The sequence below is a fragment of the Panulirus ornatus genome, chromosome 4 (genome assembly GCF_036320965.1).
Source record: "Panulirus ornatus isolate Po-2019 chromosome 4, ASM3632096v1, whole genome shotgun sequence".
Lineage (NCBI taxonomy): Eukaryota > Metazoa > Arthropoda > Malacostraca > Decapoda > Palinuridae > Panulirus > Panulirus ornatus.
Window position 1 is genome coordinate 61502294 of NC_092227.1, and position 23825 is coordinate 61526118.

The 23825-nt window shown below is 41.7% G+C and overlaps 1 protein-coding gene and 1 pseudogene across 1 annotated transcript in view; both read right to left on the minus strand.

Moving 5' to 3' along the window:
- Positions 1-23825, minus strand: part of LOC139766587 (protein APCDD1-like) — a 440210-nt gene that overhangs the window by 18741 nt on the left and 397644 nt on the right. Inside the window, 1 exon segment of the mRNA XM_071695440.1 lies at positions 10799-10965. Coding sequence (XP_071551541.1) covers positions 10799-10965 — 167 coding nt within the window.
- On the minus strand, positions 6013-9929 carry LOC139764366 (uncharacterized; annotated as a pseudogene).

Genomic DNA, 23825 nt, shown 5'->3' on the forward strand with positions numbered 1-23825 from the left:
TTGAAGAATGTGTGGAAGGCGAGAACGTTATCTTGGAGAGCAAAAATGGGTATGTTTGAAGGAATAGTGATTCTAACAATGTTATACGGTTGCGAGGCATGGACTATAGATAGGGTTGTACAGAGGAGAGTGGATGTGTTGGAAATGAAATGTCTGAGGACAATATGTAATGTGAAGGGGTTTGATCGAGTAAGTAGTGAAAGGGTAAGAGAGATGTGTGGAAATAAAAAGAGGGTGGTTGAGAGAGCAGAAGAGGGTGAGTTGAAATGGTTTAGTCACATGGAAAGAATGAGTGAGGAAAGACTGACAAAGAGGATATATGTGTCAGAGGTGGAGGGAAGAGGGAGAAGTGGGAGACCAAATTTGAGGTGGAAGGATGTAGGGAAAAGATTTTGAGCAATCAGGGCCTGAACATGCAGGAGGGTGAAAGGCGTGCAAAGAATAGAGCGGATTGGAACGATGTGGTATATCGGGATCATCATGCTGTCAGTGGATTGAACCAGGGCACGTGAAGCATCTGGGGTAAACCATGGAAAGTTTTGTGGGGCCTGGATGTGGAAAGGGAGCTGTGGTACTGGTACATTACACATGACAGCTAGAGACTGAGTGTGAACAAATGTGGCCTTGTTGTCTTTTCCTAGCACTACCTCACATGCATGTGCCGGGAGGGGGTGCCATTTCACATGTGGCGGAGGTGGCGATGAGAATGGATGAAGGCAGTAAGTATGGATATGTAAATATGTATATGCCTATGTATGTATATGTATACGTTGAAATGCATAGGTATGTATATGCGTGTGTGTAGGCGTTTATGTGCATACAAGTGCATGTGCATGGGCTGGGCCATTTTTTCATATGTTTCCTTGCACTACCTCACTAACACAGCAGAGAGCGACTAAGTATAAAAAATAAATAAAACTATTTTGTGAAAGGTCCACCTAACTATGAGCCACAAAACAATGTAGGGAACAGATTCCAAAGAGAAACACAATACAGATATGTTTGTAGACAAGAGAGAACACCAATAAAATGCTTGGGATGTGGAGAATTTGGTCATGCTGAATATAAGTGTCAGAAAACCCCCCAATTAAATTTACTCTATAGTTTTCCCTGGAGTTAGGGAGTTGATGGTATCTTCCCAGTGCAGATTGCTGTTCTTTTGCTGTTTCCACTGAGGTCCACTGGAGGTCTTAGCACTGTCATTATAGAGCGCAAGTCCAATCATAGGGGATGACGTAAGTTAGAGTATTGGTGACACTGTTATCGGTTAGAGTAATTGTTCCCTTTTTGGCAGGGAGGGGGAGAAAGGTGTACACCTTCCAGAAAACAGTGTAAGGATAACTACAGTAAATCTATTTTGAGGTTTTCAGTGACAGGATATTAGTGAAGTAAGAGATACTGAGTATAACGTGAATAAACCAAAATCTGTAAATTATAAGCCATATATTACCAAAGGAAAGGTTGGGATTAAAGGTAGTCCTGAGAAGAAAATTTTAATATTGAGATACTGATTTAGAGTGGACAAAAGCTAGAATATTGGTGAAACTGTTATCGGTTAGAGTAATTGTTCCCTTTTTTGGTGGGGAGGGGAAGAAAGGTGTACACCTTCCAGAAAACAGTGTAGGGATAACTACAGTATATTCATTTTGAAGTTTTCTGTCACAGGATATTAGTAAGGTAAGAGGTACTGAGTATGATGTGAATAAACCAAAATCTGTAAATCATGAGCCATATATCACAGAAGGAAAGGTTGGGATTAAAGGTAGTCCTAAGAAAATTTTAATATCGAGATACTTATTTAGAAAGGACAAAGGAGCCTTACTCTGGGGAAAAAGTAAGTGTACAAGGGTTAAAGTCAGGGTTACTGTCCCAATACATTATATAAATCTTGAGAGTGGATTTGTGAGTGGCTGTGTAAAAGTTGGGATACATGAGGAATTTCCTTTACCTGGAATACACATGCTATTGGGGAGTGATTTGACTCACAAATTAGTCCCAGGCCTATTATGAGTGTACAGACTATTGTAAAGCTGAACCACAAGATTTAAAAATGTATATAATCAGACTGATACTTATGTATAGTAAAGTGAAATTGTTTATCCAGCTTGTGTTGTGACCAGGTCAATGTTAAAGAGAGAAGTTGAATATGATTTAAGTGATACATTTAATGAAAAGTCTGTAACTTGAGATGATACAGTAGAATTTGGAAATGAGAAGAGCACTGTGGAATCAAAAATTTATTTATTTCCAAATTTTGTTGAGGACAAGGAGAGTTGACAAAGTCACAGAAGGGTGATGAGATTTTGAAAGAATGTCGGAGTGAAGCTGCTAGAAATGAGAGTGAAAGTGATGTGTCAGTTGGATTTTATGTACAGAATGGCGAGTTAATGAGAAAGTGGAGGCCTGATCATGTTCCATCATCTGATCACTGAGAGGTCAAAAAGCAGATTGTTGTTCCAAAGAATTATAGGGTACATGTTATCGCTTTATCCCATAGTTCTTGTTCATCTGGACATTTTGGAGTTAGGAAGAATAATGATACATTACAACTCATTTTTATTGGCTAAATATGAAGATGTATCCCAGTACTGTAAGACTTGTGAATTATGTCAGAGAGTAAGTTGACCCAACCAGACTATACAGCCAGCACTACTGCAGCCAATTCCTGCTTTTTGGAAACCTTTTAGCAAAATTGTAATTGTGTAGATCCTTTGCCAAAAACATATATAGGAAATCAGTATTTATTGACAATAATGTGTGCATCTACCAGATTTCCAGAAGCAGTACCATCACAGAGCATACATTCTAAAAATATTGTAAGAGAGTTATTGAAATATTTCTCCTGGGTGGGTATGCCTGAAACTATACAGTCAGACCAGGGAAGTAATTTCACTTCAGGAATGCTCAAAGAAAATATCAAAGGGGTCACATATAACAAAAGTTGCAAAGTGCTTATCACCCACAAAGCCAAGGAGCTGTGGAGAGATTCTATCAGACTGTGAAAAACACTTTGAGAATGTATTGTGAGGAATTGTCAATAAACTGGGATGAGGGTTTGCCTTTAGCAATGTTTGCCACTATAGATGCAGTACAAGAATCTACAGGTTTTAGTCTATTTGAGGGTAACTGAGTATGGTGAATGAGAAGTGGATTGGGAAGGGTGATTCTCTTGATCATTGATGTATCAGATTTTGCTGAATGAGAAGTGGATTGGGAAGAGTGATTCTCCTTGACCATTGATGTATCAGATTTTAAAAACACTGTGTAGGGTTAGAGAGATTGCTGCAGAAAATCTGAAAGTGTCAAGATGATATGAAAGTGTGGTATGACAAGAAATCTAGAAGCAGGTGATCGAGTGTTGGTAATATTGCCTCAGACAGGAAATCCTTTGAGAGTAAGATTTTATGGTCCCTGGGTTGATGAGAAAAGAGTGGATTAACTGAAATATATTGTAAATACTCCAAAAAGATGCAAGCCAAGCCAATCGTGTCATATACAAATGATAAAACCTTATCACGATAGAAATTCTGTAAAGGATGATGTTACAAATGTGTATTGTGCAAGTGTTATGTCTGTGGATGTAGAGGAAATGGATGAAAGTGAGAATGTGAAGATGGGTATATGTGAAGTTAAACTGTTAAAAAATTCAGGAGTTAAATTATTTGGAAAAGAAGCTTGATTATTTAGAAACAGAGGAGAGATGTGAAATCACACAAATAATGAATGAGTTTAGGTGTTTATTTTCTGATGTCCTAAGGAGAACTGATGTATTACAGCATGATGTCGAGATTGAAAATGCAACACCTATTAAGCAACACCCATACAGAGTGAATTCTAAGATGAAAGAGATAGAGAAAAAAGTATAGTATATGCTTGACAATGATCTGATTGAAAAAGTACCACTCCATGGAATTCACCTTGTGCATTAGTCACTACACCTGATAGCATTTCCTATAGATTTTGTACTGATTTTAGAAAGGTAAATAAGGTCACTAAAGTTAACTCATATCCTATTCCAAGAGTGGATGTTTGTATTGATCAGATAGGAGATGCTAAATTTGTAACTAAGTTAGATTCATTGAAAGGGTAGTGGGAAGTGTCTCTGACTGAGAGAGCAAAAGAAATTTCAGCATTTGTAACTATGGATGGTTTGTATCAGTATAAAGTGTTACCCTTGGCTATGAAAAACAATGGTAGTACTTTCCAAAGATTAGTAAATCAAGTATTGTGTGATGTTAAAGATTGTTCTGTATATATAGATGATATAGTAATATATCAAAAACCTGGGAGGAACATTTGTATTTATCGAGGGAAGTGTTTAACAGGTTGGACAAAGCAAACTTAACTGTAAACTTGGTGAAAAGTGAATATGCTAGAGCAACTGTACAATATCTAGGTTATGTTGTTAGTTAGGGATGTATCAAACCAATCAATACTACGGAGGAAAGTATTGAAAAATTTCCAGCACCTACAAATAGGAAAGAATTATTGAGATTTCTGGGTACGGCTGGATATTATCATAGGCTTTGTAAGAATTTTTCAGTCATTGTTTTACCATTAACCAACTTATTGTCAAAGAAAGTCATATTTGTGCGATCATTGTGATGAGGCCTTTAAGAAATTCAAACATACTTGTAATTACAAGTACACCCATACTTTCTACTCCTAACAACTTACTCCCCAGAGCATACTCGTTTCGTTCACTCAGAAGCAACTAGATTAATCATTTTGAAAAGGACTGGAAGATACAAATCTATTATTGTGATGCTGGGAAGAATAAAGGGCTTAGCGACACCCACAGCACCTCATAGGATGGGGAGGCGAGACGAGCCGGCGAGCACAACCCAGTGGAATGACGACAGCAGGAGCCCCTGGATGACCCGAGAACAATAGGAAGCCTCGTGTCACCGCAACACTGCCGTCCATACAGGAGGCTGTAGACCATGGGAAGTGGGGCGTCGCCCTCACACTTCTAACTCAGCAGCAAGAGGAGACAGAGACAACCTGAAGAGACCCTTCCCTCAAAACCCACTCACAACCGGTGAGGGCGGACAGGAGGAAAACGAGGCGTGGGATGATAAGAGAAAGTAAGGCGACTTGGGGAAACACCGACAAGGGTTACCTATTGAGAAGAGGCCCCACAGGAACCCCAAACCAACCACACATGCCCGAACTACCACCTCGATGTAATCATGGAAAGAGCACGTCAAAAAGTAAAAAAAAAAAAAAAAAAAAAAAAAAAAAAAAGAGTCCAAAGCCTTGCCCCACTAATAACAAAGGGCCACAACCCAAAATTCTGAATCCGATACCAACCTGACGGTAAAACACACCACAGTGAACCAGAACAAACGGAAGCATGGAGGAAAATCAAAACCCCATTACAAAAACAATGAGGGGGGGGGGGGAGACGCAAAAAACGAAGGGTGCAAAATCACCGATTACACGAAGGTGAAATGACGTCAAACTGAAACAGAGCCACGCTCTGCCAAGAGACAATAAGTGGAACACACTTAAACCTGACAGAAGACCGGCAAAGGTGCTTAACGCACAACACACTTGAGCACAAGCTTACTAAAGGCATGTAACGCAAGGAAACCAGCACACGAAAACAACCGCAATCATCCATATTTTGCCTAACAAAAATGTCCCAAAACATTACTGGGACCAAAAAACATATCGATATACAACGAACGTACGGAAAACTTACCTATAATGAAGAAGCTAGGAAGTCAGGGGACAGCTAGGAGCAATAACTGGGGACACGGAGTACATCAAACGAAAACCGCAATCATCTATATTTTGCCCAACAAAAATGCCCTAAAACATTACTGGAACAAAAAACATATCGATATACAACAAATGTACGTTAAACTTACCTATAATGAAGCTAGGAAGCCAGGGAACAGCTAGGACCAATAATTGGGGACACGGAGTACACATATAAACACCACAACAACTTAAAACCAAATGAGTTAAACAGGTGAAGCTTCGTTGCCAAAGACCGTACCAAATTGTCGTACCACATAGGTCAAAATTATAGCATTTTTTTTTCCTGAGGATGATGTATGCCCCTATGACATGTATAAAGTTGTCAGTTGTACATAGACTTACAAAAATATACTGCTACTTCAAATTACACAAATTATTCTCTGCTTCCAAGGTGAAAATTAACATCGGCACTGAGTCCCAAAACTTGGTAAAGCAGCACTTCTTCAGTCACTCTTACTATGATTGATAAAGTCTGACAGGTGGATATGTCTGCAGATTCATCCACTACAATGCTGAACTTAGTCTGGTTCAAGCGATTAATTAGTTACTGTTTGTGAGACTCTGCAATAACATGAACACATACTTTTTGCCACGCTGTCCTTTTCATTTTCAATTCTTGTTCAATAGCTGAGTCAGGAAAACACACTTTACGGACTTCACCTAAATGATCAGCCACACGGAAACTTATGTTCTGTTCCATCATAAGAGCAGTCAACTTTATTTCGGCAGCTTTAACAGAATCACTTTTACTAGTTTCATTAGCTGTACTTACGTTAGCAATATGACTATTGTAGTTTTTGATAAGGATGGTACACACACTGTCTTGTGCTTTTCACTGTTTTCAAAGAACTTAATGGTTTTGGTCTGAGCAGTTAGTCTAATATTACAGTTGCGACAAAGAGCCTTGTATGGATCTTTCTTTAAAGGCCTCAACAAAAACTGTTTCTCCCACTCACGTCTGTATTTCTGTTCATGGTTTGTTTGTTTGTCTTCACTGCACTAGATCCTTCACCTCTCTCCACTCCCTTCTGCTTATCAGACATGATGTATGAACGACAGTAGACTGATTGAAATTCCCTCTACTCGCAGCACCAATGCACTTGCGCGACACAAGTTAGACGGTATTATTTGATACACGTAGCAGGTATAACTGTATTATTCTCCACTATATAGTATTTTTCCTCGTAATATTCATATTTTCTTCTAAGAAAAATGTTGGCAAATTATATAGCAAAATCGTCCCAAATTTCAAATTATCGTATCATTGTATGAATGCTATGTTACAGAAGCCTAAATTATCGAAATTGTACAATCTCGTATGTCTGGCAATGCTGGGGTGATGGTTTGGTTGGCAAGGAAAATGGAATAAGGACATGTACTCCCATACAGATGCGGGCCGTTGAATGGAACATCTTGCAACTCCAAAACCATTAACTGGGCTATTTTAGTTGGGTTGGTCAACGGGAGTTTGCGCCACCATCGCCTACATATAGACTGCAATGATTTGCATGTCATCTGCCACTGACTTCCCGTGGAAGTCAAAATGGCTGTACGTGGATGTTAGGGATGTGTAGTTTTCAAAAAAAAAAAAAAAAAAACCACAGATAATTAAGATTACATCGCTCTGCCAAAGAAGAATGGGAGAATGCTACAACAGAATGAAAAAAAAAAAGTGGCTTGTAAGGGATATTTACCATAGAGGGCTTATAAGAATGCTCGTCATTGTATTTGCATTTTTAACCCTGATCAGTATAAGTTACATTTTTCATGTAAGACTGAACATGGTAGACGAAAAAAGAAAGGATTTTTAGATGTTATCAAGATTTTGAAGCTATGCTTTCATTAGTAATTTTTTTTCTATGCGTGTCTAATTTAGAGATTTGCTTGTTGCACTAGATATCTTTTTTGAGCTTTGAGCTTTCCATTTTGCATGTCGATATTAATAATCATTGTACGTATTACAAGATTATCCAGGCATGTGTATTTTGGTACCTGTCTGTCTGTACATAAAGATTCTTTTAACTGCTATGATCACAATTCCTACTCAAACTTACTCTAGCTATTGATGCAATACTGGAATAAATGCTGATAAGTACACACCTTGTTTAACACACTACCTTAAATATTCACATAAATGTTATTGGAAAGGATGGAGAAAATAATCATATTTTGAAGAAAAAACAACTGAGTCATATATGATCCATTAACAACTGTGATTATAAGACATATTCTATGTGTGTTGTACAAGTCAACTAAAGGGAGAGGGAGCGGGGATGGGGGTGGGGGGGATTGAAACGCTTTTTCTTCTTTACTTTTAAAAAAAGAAAAAAATAAATCACAGAAGAGGACCAAAGAAGGATATTCCCTCTAAGACTCAGTCCTCTGTTCTTAACGCTACCTTGCAAACGCGGGAAATAGAGTTTCGAAAATAATATAAAGAAAAAAAAAAATATATATATATATATATATATATATATATATATATATATATATATATATATATATATATATATATATATATAATCATTGATTATTATTCAACATTCTATGATGAATGTTACACTCACCCATTAAAAAGGAACCTATTTTTCTTCATGCTTGCTTGACTATCATCTATGAATATTCATCTTATATGGATTAGACAGTTGGCACAGTGGACAGCCTCATATAGAATCTAGGGCATATAAACTGAAGCTAAACTTCCTTAATCTTTGACGGGCAGAGCGGGTACGCCTCACAGAGAACGGTTCACGGGTGACTAAAGTAAAGTCTCCTCTCTTTCGCAAGAGCTACAGTGTACCGAGGGAATGACCTGTTGGAGGGGAAAATAAACGTCTGATCTACAGTGTACATGTACTGAACATGTGTCACTGTAATAGATGAAGAATCTGTGGAAGATATAGACAACTGGAACCCATATTTTTCGTATGGTACGATAAATATTCTTGAAGTTCTCCAGTACTGAGGGACTGAAGATCTTCCGATTTACTTCAGAAACTCCGCACAGGACTTATTTGCTAATGATTAATGCGACTCTTGGACAAAAATATTGTTTGGGGTCCCTTAACTCTTGTATTTGAGCCTTTCTATAATTACAGGATTAAAATATTTCATGAGAATTCGCTTCATAATTTCTGGTACCGGGGCAAATAATTTCAGTTATCAAGCATGTAGATTATACTGCAGATTTATAAAACAATTCCTGAGTATTCTATATACTTTTATTTGATATCTGTCGACTAGTGAAAGCATCTGATATCTTTACATTATCACATCAATTATATGAGATTTCCATTACGTTATATCTAGATCTTGAAACAAACTTTTTCCGAGCTGAAAAATACCTGCTTTTTTGCTATTTCAATATCTACTCTAAAACCTCAGTAGAAGCCATATTCTTCATTTCAAATACGATTCTGTGAGCAGAACTATTGTTTATATGTCATCAGGACCTTAAATTAAACATGTGAATGACGATAAAAATTACTAAAATATCAGTTTCATTGAAATGACATTCGATTTATTGAATACTAGCCGCAATTACAATGGAAAATGTAATTTCTACATTCATACATCAATTTCTAGATATCACTTCTTGTTCGTCGTAGGTCCACCTACCCCCTAGACATGTGTCCTTCCCTCATACCTTCATTGATATGCTTTGTCTATGCAAAACTAGACAATAGATACCTTAAAACTAAAAAAAAAAAAGAAAAACAAAAGAGGAATACACCCAGGTAAGGATTAAACTATCCAGTTCTTTGATGGGATTGTTATATCTAAGCGCCATAATGGGACTCACAGACTCGTATACCAAACACAGTGTGTGTGGTGATGTTGATTTAGGGTAGTGGAAGCGTGAGGATGTTGCTGTGGCTGTACCATGAGTGCGAGGATGTTGCTGTGGCTGTACCATGAGTGCGAGGATGTTGGTGTAGCTGTACCATGAGTGCGAGGATGTTGGTGTGGCTGTACCATGAGTGCGAGGATGTTGGTGTAGCTGTACCATGAGTGCGAGGATGTTGGTGTGGCTGTACCATGAGTGTGAGGATGTTGGTGTAGCTGTACCATGAGTGCGAGGATGGTGTGGCTGTACCATGAGTGTGAGGATGTTGGTGTGGCTGTACCATGAGTGTGAGGATGTTGGTGTGGCTTACCATGAGTGCGAGGATGTTGGTGTGGCTGTACCATGAGTGTGAGGGTGTCGGTGTAGCTGTACCATAAGTGAGGGTGTTGGTGTGGCTGTACCATGAGTGTGAGGGTGTCGGTGTAGCTGTACCATGAGTGGGGATGCTGGTGTAGCTGTACTGTGACACATGTAAAAATATCTACAGACATGCGAAAAATGTGTTTTCAGTTCTGTACATCTCTCATCCATTCTTCACGTACTATACTCGCATATATTCTGTGGTTCAAATATATATTTTCCTCTCCACAAATCGGTGCTGTGGCAGGCCAGGTGTCTGATGTATGATGACGACAAACTCAAAATCTTTCAGTTAATTTATACATTCAATTACTTTCAGCATTTTCATTTTTATTTGAAGTAATATAAAGATAATAACAACAGCCACACATATGTATTCAACTAGATACAAACCAGTATCGCTATGCCTACCAAAGAAAACACTCTCCCCGTAACACACAAACAGTAATCACATAATTACATACATGATACGTAAGGGTGTTACTGTTACAACGGCGAATGACAAGTCACATCCTAGGACTTTAATGTCGTAGTCAAAGTACGACAAGGAGGTATACAGTCTCCCCGGGGAACGTATTATTCTGCTACTGATTGAAGCGCAGTCTTGTAGCGGCAGGAACCGCGTGATGGAGAGGGGTCTTAGGGTTGTGTACTCAATCAAGTGACACATATACTTAGGAACCTTACAACGCAGGTGTGGGACAAGGGTGTATATTGACACAGATGAATTCGGAGATTAGCAATGATGAAGAGACAAGACTGAGGGCCTGAGACATTACCACAAATATACAGAGGTTAAGACTCAAGTGTGAGTTTATTTACCTGAAGAGCAGATTGCGGGTGAGGAACATGCCGTAGGGTCGGGTCTCGCATCTCGTTGAGGCCCACGCACCGGCCAGTAGCAGGGGCAGGGCTGGGCCGGCGTGCAGATGGGCAGGGCTACGCTCGTTACTCCGCCCCACTGCGCTGCACACCCCGCACTCGCTCCCCTGCAACGCACCACACAGTCAACACGCCATTATAACTACTCCTGCTGACCTATACTGTATACGTGGCCAGTACTTACCACACCAACACCAGGCAGCGAAGACCTATTCAAATAGAAAGGTTTGTATTACAAAAGTATGCAATATTACACAGTAAGAGGATATTCCAACTTAACACATAAGATTAGGAAAATTATATCTATCACTGTGGATACTTTGAGTAATATGGAAATGATGTTTGTACCACCTAGTTATGTATCCATAACTATGTTACTAACTGCATTAGATATGAAATCCTTCTATGGTTACACAATGAAAGATATCCGGCGCTGGGCAACATGCTGCACCAGATACTGTTCCTCGAGCAGACCACTGCAGGTCAAGTATACGAGGAACCAACAATATAGTGGAGGCAGATGGCCTCCCCCAGCTGTAGACCCAAGTTCCCTCGCGACAAACCTCGCAGTTGACGTCCTTACCTCCTGAGAAAGCAATGCGTAGCAACAGTCGACTTGCTGCTCTGAAAAACTCTTTACTTCTACCAACTCAAATTATTTGCATTCAGAAAATGAAAGAAAATGAAAATCTATTAAACAAGTACATTCTCCTTTGCATCAAATAATTAAACATCATCTATTACCATAACTTGTTTTCTTCTCTATTCCTCCACAATTTCTCAAAAAATTTTAATAAACTTATTCCAAATTCTCTGACTCCTGCTTTCCCTTCCTCAATATTCTGCAGTATGATCCAATATCGAGTCACATGTCATAGCCAGTGTCTTACAGGGTACTGCACTCATTCCTATGACCTATAACATGCTACCTCACGGACAGAAGCCTCACGCAAGATAATAAGATGCTCACGCAAGACAACGAGAGCCTACCTCAAGACAAGAACACTACGCAAGGCAGCAAGATCCTCACGCAAGACAACGAGAGTCCCATGCAAGGAAAACAAGAGCCACACGCAAACAACGAGAGCCTCAAGCAAGAGAGCAAGAGCCTCACGCAAAACAACTAAATCCTTACGCAAGAAAACAACAGTTTTACGCAAGACAAGAGCCTCACTCAAGAAAACAAGAGCCTCATGTAAGATAACGAAAGCTGAATGCAGGAAAACACGATCCTCATGCAAGACAACAAGAGCCTTATGCAAGACAATAAGAGCCACACGCAAGAAAACAACAATCTCACGCAATAAAGAAAGCCTCATGCAAGACAAGAACAGCTTCACTCAAGACAACAGGAGCCTCACGCAAGACAAGAGCCTCAAGCAAGACAACAAGAGCCTCAAGCAAGACAACAGGAGCCTCACACAAGACATGTGCCTCAAGCAAGACAAGAGCCTCAAATAAGACAACAGGAGCCTCACGCATGACATGAGCCTCACGCAAGACAAGAGCCGCAAGCAAGACAACAGGAGCCTCACGCACGACATGAGCCTCAAGCAAGACATGAAAGGGACACTTAAGTTTTAATATATATATATATATATATATATATATATATATATATATATATATATATATATATATATATATATATATATATATATATATATATTCCGCCAATCCTCAGGCACCTCACCATGAGTCATACATACATTAAATAACCTTACCAACCAGTCAACAATACAGTCACCCCCTTTTTTAATAAATTCCACTGCAATACCATCCAAACCTGCTGCCTTGCCGGCTTTCATCTTCCGCAAAGCTTTTACTACCTCTTCTCTGTTTACCAAATCATTTTCCCTAACCCTCTCACTTTGCACACCATCTCGACCAAAACACCCTATATCTGCCACTCTGTCATCAGACACATTCAACAAACCTTCAAAATACTCATTCCATCTCCTTCTCACATCACCACTACTTGTTATCACCTCCCCATTTACGCCCTTCACTGAAGTTCCCATTTGCTCCCTTGTCTTACGCACCCTATTTACCTCCTTCCAGAACATCTTTTTATTCTCCCTAAAATTTACTGATAGTCTCTCACCCCAACTCTCATTTGCCCTTTTTTTCACCTCTTGCATAGTGCCATTGTACAAAGGCAAAGGGGATAAGAGTGAGTGCTCAAATTACAGAGGTATAAGTTTGTTGAGTATTCCTGGTAAATTATATGGGAGGGTATTGATTGAGAGGGTGAAGGCATGTACAGAGCATCAGATTGGGGAAGAGCAGTGTGGTTTCAGAAGTGGTAGAGGATGTGTGGATCAGGTGTTTGCTTTGAAGAATGTATGTGAGAAATACTTAGAAAAGCAAATGGATTTGTATGTAGCATTTATGGATCTGGAGAAGGCATATGATAGAGTCGATAGAGATGCTCTGTGGAAGGTATTAAGAATATATGGTGTGGGAGGCAAGTTGTTAGAAGCAGTGAAAAGTTTTTATCGAGGATGTAAGGCATGTGTACGTGTAGGAAGAGAGGAAAGTGATTGGTTCTCAGTGAATGTAGGTTTGCGGCAGGGGTGTGTGATGTCTCCATGGTTGTTTAATTTGTTTATGGATGGGGTTGTTAGGGAGGTAAATGCAAGAGTTTTGGAAAGAGGGGCAAGTATGAAGTCTGTTGGGGATGAGAGAGCTTGGGAAGTGAGTCAGTTGTTGTTCGCTGATGATACAGCGCTGGTGGCGGATTCATGTGAGAAACTGCAGAAGCTGGTGACGGAGTTTGGTAAAGTGTGTGGAAGAAGAAAGTTAAGAGTAAATGTCAATAAGAGCAAGGTTATTAGGTACAGTAGGGTTGAGGGTCAAGTCAATTGGGAGGTGAGTTTGAATGGAGAAAAACTGGAGGAAGTGAAGTGTTTTAGATATCTGGGAGTGGATCTGTCAGCGGATGGAACCATGGAAGCGGAAGTGGATCATAGGGTGGGGGAGGGGGCGAAAATTCTGGGAGCCTTGAAAAATGTGTGGAAGTCGAGAACATTATCCCGGAAAGCAAAAATGGGTATGTTTGAAGGAATAGTAGTTCCAACAATGTTGTATGGTTGCGAGGCGTGGGCTATGGATAGAGTTGTGCGCAGGAGGATGGATGTGCTGGAAATGAGATGTTTGAGGACAATGTGTGGTGTGAGGTGGTTTGATCGAGTAAGTAACGTAAGGGTAAGAGAGATGTGTGGAAATAAAAAGAGCGTGGTTGAGAGAGCAGAAGAGGGTGTTTTGAAATGGTTTGGGCACATGGAGAGAATGAGTGAGGAAAGATTGACCAAGAGGATATATGTGTCGGAGGTGGAGGGAACGAGGAGAAGAGGGAGACCAAATTGGAGGTGGAAAGATGGAGTGAAAAGGATTTTGTGTGATCGGGGCCTGAACATGCAGGAGGGTGAAAGGAGGGCAAGGAATAGAGTGAATTGGAGCGATGTGGTATACAGGGGTTGACGTGCTGTCAGTGGATTGAATCAAGGCATGTGAAGCGTCTGGGGTAAACCATGGAAAGCTGTGTAGGTATGTATATTGCGTGTGTGGACGTGTGTATGTACATGTGTATGGGGGCGGTTGGGCCATTTCTTTCGTCTGTTTCCTTGCGCTACCTCGCAAACGCGGGAGACAGCGACAAAGTATAAAAAAAAAAAAAAAAAAAAAAAAAAATATATATATATATATATATATATATATATATATATATATATATATATATATATATATATATATATTATCCCTGGGGATAGGGGAGAAAGAATACTTCCCACGTATTCCCTGCGTGTCGTAGAAGGCGACTAAAAGGGGAGGGAGCGGGGGGCTGGAAATCCTCCCCTCTCGTTTTTTTTTTTTAGTTTTCCAAAAGAAGGAACAGAGAATTGGGCCAGGTGAGGGTATTCCCTCAAGGCCCAGTCCTCTGTTCTTAACGCTACCTCGCTAATGCGGGAAATGGCGAATAGTTTGAAAGAAAAGAAAGATATATATATATATATATATATATATATATATATATATATATATATATATATATATATATATATATATATAATTACCGGACTCCACCTGCTCTAGGTTACACCGCGAGTGAAAAGTCAACTTTAGCGAGGATGTACCACTGGGAGTACAGTCGCATCAAAGACCTTTTCACTCCAAAGATGTATTGGGAGACGTACTGAGGTGGAGTACACTTAATTTCATACGACCAAAGTGCGTAAGTACTCTCTCTCTCTCTCTCTCTCTCTCTCTCTCTCTCTCTCTCTCTCTCTCTCTCTCTCTCTCTCTCTCTCTCTCTCTCTCTATCTCTCTCTCTTCCGTTAAATATTTGTCGGTTAAGAATTTTTCTGTACTTTCCACGAGTTCGCTTTGCAAGCTGAACATACTCAACAAATGCATCTAACGTGACACCAACATGTCTTGAGAAGACTCATACGGCATACATCACACACAAACATTTCATGTTAACATGCATCCATATATATATATATATATATATATATATATATATATATATATATATATATATATATATATATATATATATATATATATATCCTGTACACGTATATTAACCAATAAGATAGACAGATGTACAACATGCAGGAATACCCTCCAAGCAATAGTGAGTAAACTTCACTTGGTTCTCTCTCTCTGTATATACACACTCGGGTGCGACATCCATTAAGAACCCGTCGTGCTGAACACAGCCCCTTGTCCCAGCGGGTCCCAGGTGCCCGTGGAGAGTTTGATCCCAGTCCAAACACACGGTTGCCACGCTCGTTGGAGCGCCAGATATGGTGCGTGTATGACACTGGTCACCCATCGTGCAATATATGATAGCTTCCCCTTCTGGCTCCCCTGTGATATTTTGCATTTTAATGAGTTGCTCTCTGTCCCAACTGTCCAAGGCTCTGCAGACCTGGTCATACACACACAAACACACACACACACACACACACACACACACACTAAGTCTATGAAAACATAATATTGAATATTAATGTACGGTATGTATATAAATCATTGTTCTTTTTATAACTAGGAGTGAACTGTGCAAACCCATTTCTCCAGAAGCTGTCTTGTGAAGATTTTCCATACGAATACATCCTTTACTTTCGGTATATGAGCTAGGCTGTGAAGTTTAGCTAGGCTGTGAACGTTTTAGAAGCTTAAGGAAGTGTAGACGGCTGTATCGAAATTTCGCGAATGGAATCACATCACTAAATCTACATATTAAGGGTATGATTAGCACGAGCACCAGAACCATGCTAAGCTTGATGTTTATGGAAGAACATAGTCAGGCGAGATAAAAACCATCCATACCTTGGGAGTAAACACTAGATTTGTCGGATGGAGGTTGGATGAAGGGAAGCTTGATCGGCTTTTTACAAAAAAAAAGAAAAAAAAAGAAAAAATATGGAGAATTACAGGATGAATCTACGTAAGTCTGGGGAAAATGTTGCCATTGACACAGAAACAAGACCAGAAGTTACAAAACACGATCGAGGAAACTGAGTGACCGAGGAATCAAATCAAAGATCACGAAAAGGTGTCATCAAACGGAAGAAATTATCGAAGTAAGATACATATCATCAAAGATCAGGACAGCAAACTTACGAAGTAAGAAGAAAAATGAACACACGAAAGAAGGTCTAGCTAATAACAGATCAACGAGAGGTGTCGGTCAGAGAAGGAAAAGTCTACAACCTGGAAGATACAGGAGATACAAGGCTTATGGAACTTTGTGAATGAACACAGGGAGATATCAGATATATTATGAAAAGAAATGCAGTTTAAGGCAAATATGACCTGAAATAGGAGAAGGAAATCATCAGGAAAACTATACTGTTTAAAGAAATGATGCTATAGACTGATGGATAATTGTAGAGTTAAATGGGAGGTTCGTGAACATTTTTTTCATGCTGCAGAAGACTCACTGTCTCTGACCATATCGAACTGGGATGGACGTGGTTAACGTGGGCGACGTGAGCATCAGAAGAAATGGCATAACTAAACTCTGGAAAGTATTAGACGCTATGATGGTCGACGTGATATTGCACCTCCTGACTCGCCTTAGAAATGTGGAGGAACTCTGAACAGGCGGTTACTCAAAGCTGCTCAGATGACGGCTGCAAGGATCAGTGGAAAGATGGATACTATTCCTTCATTCAAGAAGGCTGATTGGAGAACATTTTTATAACCAGACAACTGTGATCGACAGAGGCTTAACCACAGAAATAGCCTGCGGCGATCACACGGAGCTGGACAATATCCCAATCCCCTACGAAGAGCTACGACATGCACTTCTTCAAGGCAGGGCCGTCACCTTTGACGTGCTCAGACTTCTCCAAGATGTCATGGCTCCTACTAATCCTCTTCTCGATCTTTATATGCGTCTCCAACAAGGTGTCCTTCCCCAAGCCTGGACACGGAGCACTAACTTACCTACACCCAAGCCTAACTCTGATACTACGACACCATATTAACGGATGTCCCGAAATCAGTGGTTTTAGACCTCAAAAGCTTACTCTTTCGACAGCTTTGTGATTTATTTATTGATAGTTATATCCTCGGAGACATTCTGGCACTATAACGAAATTTTTTTCATGCTGCAGAAGACTCACTGTCTCTGACCATATCGAACTGGGATGGACGTGGTTAACGTGGGCGACGTGAGCATCAGAAGAAATGGCATAACTAAACTCTGGAAAGTATTAGACGCTATGATGGTCGACGTGATATTGCACCTCCTGACTCGCCTTAGAAATGTGGAGGAACTCTGAACAGGCGGTTACTCAAAGCTGCTCAGATGACGGCTGCAAGGATCAGTAGAAAGATGAATACTATTCCTTCATTCAAGAAGGCTGATGGGAGAACATTTTTATAACCAGACAACTGTGATCGACAGAGGCTTAACCACAGAAATAGCCTGCGGCGATCACACGGAGCTGGACAATATCCCAATCCCCTACGAAGAGCTACGACATGCACTTCTTCAAGGCAGGGCCGTCACCTTTGACGTGCTCAGACTTCTCCAAAATGTCATGGCTCCTACTAATCCTCTTCTCGATCTTTATGATATGTGTCTCCAACAAGGTGTCCTTCCCCAAGCCTGGACACCTACACCCAAGCCTAACTCTGATACTACGACACCATATTAACGGATGTCCCGAAATCAGTGGTTTTAGACCTCAAAAGCTTACTCTTTCGACAGCTTTGTGATTTATTTATTGATAGTTATATCCTCGGAGACATTCTGGCACTATAACGAAATTTTTCATGTCCAGGTCTATGTGAACATCATGACCAATACAAGCACGTTCTGTAACTACAATGTCCAGTGTATAATGTAACTTGACTCTTTCTGTATTACTGTCATTATCAAAGTGCCCAGTGCCAGAATATTCCGTACTTGTACGCCAAACATGTAATGTAACTTTGACTTCCCATTCTGCTATCCCAGTAATGGGTTAACGATATAAACTACACTGCGACCTGTTCCAAAAACATAAAACCATCTCAGTGTATATGTAATTTGTTTGGGAATACATGGTAAATCGAATGTTAACATTATGTTCTGTATGTGTATGACATATTTAGAACCTGCTTTGTAATACACAGATGTTGTTACCTATGATACTCTCAGCATCACATACTACCCTGTAACTATTACGTATCTTATGTGTCCTAGACCTCCCTACAACACTGACGGCAGAGGGACCCCTTTGGGTCCCTGGGCCCCCACTCGGGCCCTTCTGCCACCCTCCTGCGCCCATGTATTATACCCTCTGTAGCTCTATACTGGCCTCTTAAGATATGCGCTCTTCACCCATACTCAACACTAACATGCTTTGTCTACGTCTACCTAGAAAACGAATATCTTAACAAAATATTCATCCAGAGCCGCGAAATCTTTGGATCAACCAGTGACCTGCTGGTGGAGGTACTTAAAAGAGTATGTGACGAGTGAAGTAAACATCGGCTGCTTGTCTCCGAGCACCGTCCTTGGTTACGGCACAATGTACAACAGCGACACATTCACAAGGTATCCTCCATCACACCCGTCTGTAATCTCCACCTTGAAAAAAATCCTGTCCTTTTTATCATTTCTTTCAGTTCATTCACTTGGACGGACGGACCTCCGTCTCTTCTCTCACTCCTCCTGCATCAGAATGAGAAGAATGGTCTCTTCCCACGCCCCGTGAGAGACCACGATGCCCTCTGCCGTCCCTTTCCCGTCCCATGACGTCTCCCTGCTGTCCCCACGACGCCCCTTGCCGTCTCACGACGCCCCCTACCGTCCCACGACGCCCCCTGCCGTCACAACGATGTCTCCTGGCGTCACAAGACCTTCCCCAGTCGCTCCCTCGCCAGCAAGCGCCCACCAGGGTGAACTACGGTTGTATTATGAATGACTGGGTGTTCTACTGTCAAGGTTATGAGGCGGCCAGCGACTGTGAGGGTTAACCGAGCACCCGGGACGTGGCCTGGGGAAGGCTGGCCAAGGGTGTGGCCTGGGGAAGGCTGGCCAAGGGTGTGGCCTGGGGAAGGCTGGTCAGGGGGTGTGGCCTGGGGAGGGCTGGCCAGGGGTGTGGCCTGGGGAAAGATGGCCAGTAGTGTGGCTCCCCCATAGAGTAAAGGTTCATGAAATATGAGTACATCGGTGCAGGAGCGTGGGGGGGGGGGGGGGCGAGTGGGGGAGTCATTAGATACTGGGGTTGAAACATCGGAGCGAATTCCTCCGGTGTTTGTTGGCCAGGCGTAGCGTTCCTGGCCTGAGAGAGAGAGAGAGAGAGAGAGAGAGAGAGAGAGAGAGAGAGAGAGAGAGAGAGAGAGAGAGAGAGAGAGAGAGAGAGGGGGGGGGGGGGGGAGGCTAGTGGTTAGGGTGCATTAATCACCTATTGATACATAAAGCTGTGGTCAGGGGTTATGCACGGATCCACAATCTCGTCTGTCGACGATCACCTGCCACAGACGCTCCAGGTCGAGTGCATTACTCCAAGACGCACCGCCCACCAGCGAACACTTTTATGAGCGAAGCATTATTGCCTACCGGACGTCCGTCCCCCGTGACATCGCATGTTAAGATTAAGCCGATTCACAAATACCCGACATTCTCTAGCTAATAATAGTTTACTAACCCATCAATGCAAGATGATGGCCATATAATGACACATGATTACTGTTATACGATGTTCGTTTGTATATCAGGGTATGTGATAATGAGCCTTCGCTGGCATACCATGACGATGGCCAACGATCATTCGATGACTCACCAAACACCCGGGCAGTAATCCTCCATTATAGCCTACTGTCAAATAATCGTCCATACATAAGACAGAGGAACGATGATAATTTGCTGCAGGACTCTATGTGTGTGAGAAAGACTTAGGAGCGGACATTTTCCCTAAACTGTTGCCACAGATTCCCACCTCAGAAGAACACTCAATGAGACCAACTGTTTGCTGGCAAATATCACAACTACATTTAAGTTATTGTTTATTCAGGACGCTATCCACAACATACATTATGCCAAAACTAGAATATACTTCACAGGATTGGTCATCGCACCCAAAAAAAGGAACAAAAGAGCTGAGAAGGTCTACAGAGATAAGCGAGGGGTGACCTGATCAAAATATTTACGTTTTTAGGAACAGATCTATGACGAAGACGATGAACAGTTTTTCGAGAGATGTAGGGACAGAACAACCAGAGAACACAAGATGATAATAAGCAAGTAACTTAAAATGAAAAAAATAGAAAATACCTATAAACTATAAGAGTAACAGATGACTGGAATGAAATGAATGAAGACTTGGTTACTGAGGACAGCGTTCATAAATTTAAAAAGTTATATGATATTTGTGAATGATCATGAAATGCAGGTCTACGAGTGTAAAAAGTACAATTAAGTAAGTACACACACACACACACCACACACACTTACATACTTAACTGTACGCACACAATGATAAAGACATGGTACATATACACAAGGTTAATAGACGGGGCAACACGAGTGTTTGACTTTCTCCTCGTAACAACACACAGACAGTCATCACACAACGAGAAAGATCCCAGGATCTGGGTTGAGCAATGCCTGGTGTTCAAACATTCTCTTGCATGAATGCTGCAGCAGGTGCAGTGCATGACACCACGCCTCAAGTTGCTATTGTCCTCCACTCCTAAATCTTGGTGAGCACAGAGCGGCTGACAGTCCAGCAGACAGACGCTACCAAACACAGGGTGGTGACCTTATCACTTGGACGACCCGACTCGTGTATCATCTTGCAGCGGTGTGGCACATCACACGGAGTGATCCATGGCTTGCATTCTCACGCCCTGGCCCGGCGAGAGGCCCTAATTACTTCCTGCCTTAATGCCGGGTCCTGGACGCGTTGACGGGACACATATTCTTGGATGTGTCAGGGCCCTTCACGACGCTCTGAATGGACACCAAATGTTATCATATAATGGACGCATCGCTCCAGCGGCCCGCATGACGAAGGGGCGCAGGACGCACGCGCTGTCTCACTGCTTTATCCGCAACGACTCTCGTTGGCTGACGCCTGTGTTGTAGGTGGATGATGGCTGTGTTATAGGTGGATGATGAGTGTGTTAAAGGTGGATGATGACTGTGTTGTAGGTGGATGATGACTGTGTTATGGGTGGATGATGACTGTGTTATAGGTGGATGATGACTATGTTACAGGTAAATGATGACTGTGTTACAGTTGGATGAAGACTGTTATAGGTGGATGAGGACTGTGTTATAGGTAAATGATGACTGTGTTATAGTTGGATGAAGACTGTTATTGGTGGATGAAGACTGTGTTATAGGTAAATGATGACTGTGTTATAGTTGGATGAAGACTGTTATTGGTGGATGATGACTGTGTTATAGGTGGATGATGACTGTGTTATAGGTGGATGATGACTGTGCTCCAGGCGTGTGGTTCTGGTCACCAGATGGGGCGGTGGTGTCGGCCTGGCTTTCCTCCGCAGCCATACACCTCAGCGGTCCTGGGGGCGGCGGGCCAGGACAAGACGTCCCAAGGGATCCTTGAAGGATTTACGGCTCCCTCTCCCCCCCCCCCCCCAGGACCTGTGTAGTGTGTCAGGCGCGCGTCCTGCACCCCTCCCCTCTCCCAGGGGTCCCATGTGTCATGGTTGGGTTTAACCTCTGGATGTCATGACCCTCCGTGTGTATGTGTGTGTGTGTGTGTGTGTGTGTGTGTGTGTGTGTGTGTGTGTGTGTGTGTGTTCTACGGTCCTGGATATAATTTTGATTTATGGTCGTCGTAATCAATGTGTGTCATTTTTGATCCCTGGCTGTCACCATTCCCTTTATGTTCTCTCTCTCTCTCTCTCTCTCTCTCTCTCTCTCTCTCTCTCTCTCTCTCTCTCTCTCTCTCTCTCTCTCTCTCTCTCCTCTCTCTCTCTCTCTCTCTCTCTCTCTCTCTCTCTCTCTCTCTCTGCCTGACCCACAACACCTCACTCCCGCCACTCATCACCCTCCAACCTGCTGTGGTGAGCCGGATGCTGTGTGAAGTCTGGATACACTCCCATTGTGGACGTCTTGATGGAGTAACACGAATCAGTGTACACCTGCCTCTACACCCGGCCTTGTGTACACCTGCTTCTACACCCGGCCTTGTGTACACCTGCCTCTACACCCGGCCTTGTGTACACCTGCCTCTTCTCCCGGCCTTGTGTACACCAGCCTCTACAACCGGCCTGCTGCCAGGTTCGAACCTGCCTTGGAAGTTTCGATCATTCTGAGCGCTTCAGTACTAGGTCAGTCCACAGTGTGAGGTCAGTCCACAGTACGAGGTCAGTCCACAGTACTAGGTCAGTCCACAGTACGAGGTCAGTCCACAGTACTAGGTCAGTCCACAGTACGAGGTCAGTCCACAGTACTAGGTCAGTCCACAGTACGAGGTCAGTCCACAGTACGAGATCAGCCCACACAGACACCTCCTTCATTATACAACCTCCATTCATCCCCTACATGACCCTCCCCTTCCCTACACACTGACCTCCTGCACGGATCTCCCATCCCCAGATCCCCACCATCTCTCCTCCCCTTCCTAGACCCTCTACTCAGTGAAGGCTTTCTAGTTAGCACTGCATGTGACAACTGCTGGCACTGTGGCGTTGTGTGGCGCACGAAATTTCTACCAAGTTTGAAAATAATCCGTAATGGCGTTTCAGAGCTTTAAATTTCGGTTATATATATATATATATATATATATATATATATATATATATATATATATATATATATATATATATATATATATATATATATATATATATATATATATATATATATATATATATATATATATATATATATATATATATATATATATATATATATATATATATTATATATGTATATATATGGCTATGCCATTGCTCCTTTAAAGTAAGATGGTTCTCTATGTGCCCATGTACGTACGTATAAATATCACACACACACACACACACACACACACACACACACACAAGAACAGAGCAGCCCCGGTGCAGATGTAAACACACCTGCGTAAGGAAGGATCCCTTTACCTCCGGAAGTAAACAACTTGGTCAAATAACCCGCTCGGGTAAACATATACATAAACCCGTGTAAACTACAGCTGATGATCCCGGAACTTAAACAACTCAATCACTTAACACGTCACAAACTACTCAAACTTTCACCAGCTTGTTTTAGGGTCGGGCACTGGCCTTATGCTTAGCCATATTCAAATTTTCTAAATGGAGAATATTTCCTCATGATATTCAAAAATAAAGGAATATCATGAGTTAACAGGACGCGCACGAATATTTTCTAATGCAATTGCCACAACATCACTGCTTGAGAACCAAGTACAACTGGCGATTACCAGTGTATGGGTGGGTGGAAATTTTGAGCTTCTCTCTACACCATTCCCGCATCTGT